Raw genomic sequence first — 7149 nt, 5'->3', positions numbered from 1 at the left:
TCTTCCCCTCCGTCTCCTCTTCCCTCACTGTGTCCCTGCTCTTGCTGTTTCTCACCTCTGCAACCATGATTTGTTCCCTTGACTATCTTCACAGTAAGATGGTTGGGTTAGTTTCCATCAGATGCTTAATGTATCTTCATATATTTGCTAAAAATCATTAATGATTCTCCAGTTACATAAACTTGTCATGTACAGTGAGCCGTCTTCCTCTGTTCAGTGTTTCTCGACAGATACTAGCTGTGGCATTGTTAGCTCAGTCTAAAGATTAATTTTCCTTTGGTTTTGGGGCTCCTTCCGTTCTCATGGCTGACTCATGACCTGTCTTCTTATTTGCTAGGTCTAAGTGGTGTAGCTAGGAGACAAATACAGCAACACTGTCCTTGTTTTGTTGTATTTACTCATTTTAGAATATCTTAGGTAGCCAAATTTTGCAGCAGAAACTTCAGTTCTGTTAAAATGTTACTAGATATTGTAGAGACCCAATATTAAATAATACTCTGCGTATTTCTCACTTTTTCTGTTTCCAGGCAATATGAACCTATGTATGCACTTAAGAGCTTCTTCAGCTTTATTCCAAAATGCTTTTGCTTATGCATAGCTGTAAACATCTCTACATCCTAAATCACAATTTGTTGTTCCTTTTTTAAAAAGAAGCAGCCATGATGAGAAATTTTTAGGAGAGACAAGGAAAGCAATAGCCTGCAATGAGGAAATGTAGTGGAACACAGAATCAGGTCACTTGTGTTTATAGCATGGATGGGATTCCAGGAGATTAGACAAATACCCTTTGCAATAAGAAAACCAGACTAAACAGAAAACAGTGTAAAAATGAACTCTCTTACTCAGTTATCAGTCAAGTGCTATGCTAGATGCCGTGGTAACACTCATGGTTCCCTTGACAGTGTTCTGATGTGTATCTATACTGTATTGAAATAGCACATGCTATTTTTGAACAACTGAGATGTTGTCCACTGCAGCTTTCAAAAGGTGAAAAATTATCTTAATGTGGACATTGTCTCAAGATGGCTGAGGTCTGTGGAAAACCTATCACTTGAATAAGCAGAGAGTGAGAATAACAGATCTGTTTGAGGTGAGGGGAATGATCAGGTAGATCATCTGATCAATACTTTCTTGTCTACAAATCAGAAGGAAATATCAGTAGGTGCTGAGCTAGAGTGTTTCATCTAGGTGTTCACTTGTTAGGATTGAAATCCTTCTAAAACTGCAATGTTGGGAGAGGGCAGAAACACTCCCCTGATCTTAGATGTATCAGAGAAGACAAACACAGTGTGCTTGAGCCTGAGAAGAAGGGAAGCATACTACATTGGTCTGCAGGGCCATTAGCCACCTAACTGATTTGGTTTTAACACAGGATCTTAATTCATGCCTTTGGACTGAGGTGGACCACTTTCCTAGTCTACATGCTGATCCCCTACATGGTGCCTCCTCCTCAGATTTTGAGCTTTGGGTATGGCATATTTGGGACCCTGCAGTGTCTCATTAAATTCCTGCAATGCAGACGTCCGCTTTTTGACTAAGATGTTTAAGATCCCAGAATAATCAGTGTAAAAGACGATCATATTTTCCAAAGGCATTATCAATGAGCTAAGTGCTCACCTAAGTGGGCTCTAAAACAGCAGCTGTGGTGTTAAGAATGTCTGGTACAGTTTGAATTGTCATCGTTTTACCTCTCTTCTGTAGAGTCCATTCATGATTATATGCTCTAGTTAAATGAGCATTGTCCTGTGGTAGAGAGCAAACAGTTTCTAAGGCTATTTATAGTGCAAGCTGTCAGAAAGACAAGCATCCTGGTGTAAAAATTATAAATATATTTGTTCTAGAAATTGTCTTTATCTTCTGCTTTCTAGGCCAAATCAGGAACACAGGTCTTTCACTGCACCTGTATGAGAATGAAAATCTATTGAAGTCTATCCAGTTCTTCACTTGCCTCGTCTGATACAAAATACTAATTTTGAGCATTCAGTTTGTTTGTTTGTTTGTATGTAGGTAATTCAGCTATGGTATTTCAGGTTTAGTAGCATTCTAGTTCATGTTTCAGTAGTGCTCCTTGCATTTTGCTGCTTCCCTGACTGATTCTGTATCATGCTAAGGATGCCTTTCATTTCCCAAGGAAACCTGAACCTGACTAGAACCTGTTCCAAAATGGTGTCTGGGACTCTTTGAGTCACATTCTGCTGAATTCTGCTTTTGTCAGTAGTGATTTTGAAATAAGGATAGAGAAAAATTGAAAAGGAATAGAGAAGATGGCGTGAGGACCCAAATGTTGAATGTTGCAGATTTGCAGGGGAGAAGGTGAATATAAACATTAATTTCCCCTTCTACAACATCAGCGAAACATCAGGTTGAGTCCCTGCCTTCTGTAGACAGCGCTGAATGAGCTTCAGGGGTTGTCTTGAGTATGGACTCACGCTGAACTGCCAGACCCTTATATTCTTAATGAATCACGACAAGCGTGCTGAACTATTGGGCACATGAGAGTTGAGGGTCATCATCATTTCACAGGACTGGGTTCAGAATCTGTCATCTCTTCACAGGGAGATTACGATGGTGGGTGATTCATAACCACCTTGTTCTTTGCTTCCTGCAGTTTTGAGAGTGTTGTCACGGAGGATCCAGGCAGCATCTTCAGAAATACTCTCGTTAATGATGTTAGTGTGATAGAATTTGATATGTTAAAATGTGATGCATATGTATTATTGTCATGTTTGCGGTAGCCACCCAGCAATAAATAATTCCTGGCAACCTTGTTTAACAAAAGCTCAGTCTGTAATACGCCTGCAAGTAGTGACTTCCAATATCCTGGTTTTAGTTCAGGGTTTGGCTTGGAGTGTTTGTGAATAAAAAAAAGAGTACCAGAAAAGCAGCCAAAAATTCTTAATGGGTTTTCCTAGGAAGGAGACAAACAGTATCTTCTGTGGTGTTTTTAAGAGCAGATTTAAAAGGAAAGTGATTAAAAATGTAAAAGAATATGAACAAGGAAACTGGATACGTGCGCAAGCTGCCTCTCTTCTGCTTATAGCCCAGCTGTGCCGACAGGCCTTCTGTTCAGTCCTTTAGATTAGCAGAGAAAGATGCAGAAAGCGTGCAGCATTACCCATTTGAGAGGTAAAATAATTAAATTCCGTCAGTTTGCAAAAGTTCTCAGTTATGCAATCCTGCCTTCTGGCATGAAATGTAGGGGCAGAATTTCAGTCATTTTAGCATCTTGTGAACAATAGTCCCCTGCTCTTGTCATTAAAAAAAAAAATGAGTGAAATGTTATTTCTGTGCTTTGCACTTGTATCACTGAGTTGTTAGAACCACATGGCTATTGTGCTACCATTACTCCTTTTGACCAGGGAGAAGTTTATATTGACATTTAGAGCCTACAGGTGCCATGACCAGATTAGTTTTTCATGTGTGCACATGTAAGTGTCTTTTGCCTTTTGTTTACTTTAATACTGGCATGAATGCATGGATTTTCACTTTAAATAAATGTGTGTCACAGTTTCTCTCTTCCCTTGAACCCTGAGGCCAGTGCTAAAATCTGTAAGTCCTCCCTCCCCATCTAACCTGCCCCGTTAAAGCTGGGGGGAGGGTGCTAGTCTGCCCCTTGGGGTCAGAGCCCTCTCAGAGGGAAGCAGAGGAGCAGGGCTGATTCCGCAGTGCAGTCAGTTGATCCGGTGGCAAACATGGGCCCTGAGCTCTGTTTACAGTCTGAATGGCTCCCCTTTCCGAGCTGTCGGATTAAGTACAGTGCCACCACGATGTTTCTCCCCTTATGTGACTAGAGGGCAAGAACCTTGGACCGTCAGTAACCTCTAGCTTCCTGTACGGTTAGGGAAAGTATTGCTCCAATTAGGCAGCTGTATTAGCTCCTGTGTCCCCTAATTAATTTCCTTTCTGCTAGTTTATGAGGTTTCTCCACCACTGCGATATTTCAGATTCTGTCCTTTATAAGTATTTTAAGATTTATGTTAGTTGAAAGAACTTGCTTCAGGCTGAAATTTAGCCTCAGCAGTCATTGAAGATAGCTAGAAATAGATTTTCTTTCTACAGAAGAAATGTGTTCCAAGTACAGAATTATAAATCAATAAACACAGATAATTTGGGTTGCTGTGGCGCATTGAGTTTGGGGGGTTATTCTGTTAAATGCCACTTGAGTGAGTAATTTGCAATGTGAATTGGTATATGGGTGTTTTCTTCAGTGAAAACGCTGGTTATTAGTCATTCATCTATTTAATACACCAATGGATCATTTAAAATAAGTTTCCTAAATTATCAAACGAAAATGAGGAAAAAAATCTGTGTCTTAATAGTTAGTCCCTGGTTGTACATGGTAATTATACTTACCTACAATTTCAGGTATGTCATGGATCTCATTAGACTTCATTAAGATTGTGTAGGCATGTATGTATCTCAGTCACCTGTGAAATCAGGTCAGTGTGACTGCAAGGAGCCCACAGACCTTAGTTTTGGATAATGTCAGTGGGAGCTGCGGATGGCCAGTGTCTCTTAAGAGGGCTGGGCAAAACAGACTCCATATCCTGAAGGCCATTTGTTTACATGGATATCAACAGGATTTTCAAGCACGGACCCTTGGCAACATCTTTGTTTAGATGAAGTATAAGGTTTTGAAATTATGTTAAAATTTGCTTTCATCTCTTTTCACCCTAGAAGAGTCTGACACTTTGAAAAAAACTCTCTGGTTAATTCCCCTAAATTTTTCCTGACGCATTTACTTGTTGTGTTCTCTTGTGGCACTTGTTACATCTATAGCTGACCCTTGGCATTATTTTTCTACTCCAGGGAGAGAGGACAGGTCCTGAGTTTGCCAGATTTTTAATTAATGCTTTGAGGATCCTGAAGACTGTTCCTAGGTCATTTAGCCCCCCTCTCCTTGTGAAGGAAGAACTGTTCTCTTTCAGTAATTTAACTGATGGTTTCTGTTCATTGGGGTTTTGAGTGAGTGTTCAAGCAGGAGGACTGATGGAGAAGACCTTTGTTCTAATGTTTAGCATGTTAATGTCAAAAGGCATTTTGTGCGTTGTTTGTCTTTTCTAGGTACGGGCAGTGGATCCCTGTCCCACGCTCTCATCAGGACAGTGGCTCCCACAGGGCACCTGTACACGGTGGAGTTCCATCAACAGAGGGCCGAGAAGGCCAGGGAGGAGTTTCAAGAGCATGGGGTGGAGCACCTGGTCACCGTGACCAACCAGGATGTCTGCAAAAACGGGTTTGGTGTCTCAAACATCGCAGATGCTGTATTCCTAGATATTCCGTCTCCATGGGAAGCCATAGGACATGCAAAGTCTGCGTTAAAAGCTGAAGGTAACCACACTTACCTCTTTCTGTTCAGGAAGTACTGTGCATGCCTTTGAGCCATACGCTAGATCTGCTTGCTTCCATTGTGTGATCACTGTTCTCAAATGTCAAAGTCTCTAGGCATTTCTAAGGCTGAAAAACCTTCAAAAGAGGTCTTCAATTTACAGTGGAAGGTTTGAAAGGAAAAGAACAACTTTTTCCTACAGGCCTGTGCTAGCTGCTACAATTAGCATGGGCAGTTTATAAAAAACCCTTTGAACCTCTGTCAAATGCATTATGCTAGATCTGAGGTGTGTGGGAAGCAGCAGTAACAACAAATGCTGAAAGCAAATTTCTTTGGCAATTCAGTGGAAAGGTGTTTGTATAAAAGGTGTTCAGATGCACTTCCTGTCAATCATTTAACAGAGTACCCCATCAGTAATGTTAAAGAAAATGTAGTTGCGCTTAAATATGCTTGCCAATTTCTGCCTTAAATCTCTGCTGTTGGAGCTAATGAGAAGTTTGCAGTTTGTTGCAGTGAGAATGGAACATAAAGGCTGTTGTAGCTTATGCCAGTTAATCCAGGATTGTGACAGCAAGTGAGAACTGCTGTTGAGGTATTGGGTGGATTTCATCTGTTTATTAGAAATTTTTTCCCTATTGAAAAATAACTTTCAGTGAATAAATCATTCTTTTATCCTGGAATAAGTTTTCCCCTAATTAATGTAATAATAGTGTAACTATACTAGTGTGGATCTGAAGTAACTTGTGCCAGATGACTTCCATCTACAAAAGTGACTTTTCTAATCAACAGAACATGGAGTGCTGAACAGTGCCCATGCTGGGACATGAGTTTAGTAAAACTTGATTATGTGCCAAGGCCCAGTTCTTTGTTAAAATATGTAATCACAGGCCTAAGTGAATTGCTAGGTCATCTTGAAATCACAGGATTTAAGGTTGTTCTTAAAGGTCACTGAATGTACATTACCTTGCTCCGTCAGGACTGACCCAACTGTTAGGCTACCTCAGCTACTACTGAAAATTTTCTGGAAAGCTTTCTGATACCAATGTAACACATGCTTTCTTTAAAAAGTGAATAAACGGACAGAGACTTGTTAGTGCTCTTGTACTGCAGGGTCTACAGCTTAATTTGTAACTGCTTTCCAGCGTGTCCTGGGAAAAAAATAATTTTCACTGCACTGTACCATGCCCTTCCCATTTCTCAAATTATCTGATCTAGTGAGCACAACACTCAGCTGACTTCCCTGCTTAGAAGGCGCTGCATTGCACAGTCCAGTTTGAATTATTTAAGTAGTGCATGTTTAGAATACTAAGCAGAGCTGCTTGAACAGTTTCAAGTTTTGAATCCTTGTCTCACTCCAGCATTTGAAATCCTAGAAAAGGTATTATAGTCCCAAACTGGCCATACCATCAGACTATACTTTTCTGTGCTATATGGCTTACGCCATATAGATAATGCTTTAAAATCCCACATTTTTGTGAAGTGGCGTCATGTACTTTATGGACCAGTCAAAAGGTGAAGTTGCTGATTCTTGCTGCAGTTTTTGCTTCAAACAGCCACCAGTGTCTGAGATCTGGTCTTGGTCTAAGGCTCATCTTTTGTGTTTCATAGTACCTGATTGAGCTAGGGGCATTTTTTTTTTTTTTTGCTATTTTGCATATAAGCAAAAGCTGGCTTTTTGTTTTTCATATAAAATATAATTGATTGCAGTAGTAATAGGTACAAACTTACACACATTTCTGTTTTATTCCAAGTCATGTGGGTAGCTTTGTTGTGGTTTTTTTTTTACTGCTGTAAAACCTAAAATATGATTGAAGGCTGTC

At 40.2% G+C, this 7149-nt stretch overlaps 1 protein-coding gene across 1 annotated transcript in view; it reads left to right on the top strand.

Moving 5' to 3' along the window:
• The window catches only part of TRMT61A (tRNA methyltransferase 61 homolog A (S. cerevisiae)), a 19721-nt gene that overhangs the window by 4612 nt on the left and 7960 nt on the right, over positions 1–7149 (top strand). The window contains exon 2 of the mRNA XM_010288436.1: positions 5065–5331. Within this exon, the coding sequence (XP_010286738.1) occupies positions 5065–5331 (267 nt within the window). The remainder of the gene's footprint in view (positions 1–5064; positions 5332–7149) is intronic.

This window comes from Phaethon lepturus, unplaced genomic scaffold (assembly GCF_000687285.1).
Source record: "Phaethon lepturus isolate BGI_N335 unplaced genomic scaffold, ASM68728v1 scaffold57175, whole genome shotgun sequence".
Classification (NCBI taxonomy): Eukaryota; Metazoa; Chordata; class Aves; order Phaethontiformes; family Phaethontidae; genus Phaethon; species Phaethon lepturus.
This window is presented reverse-complemented; position numbering and strand designations above follow the sequence as displayed.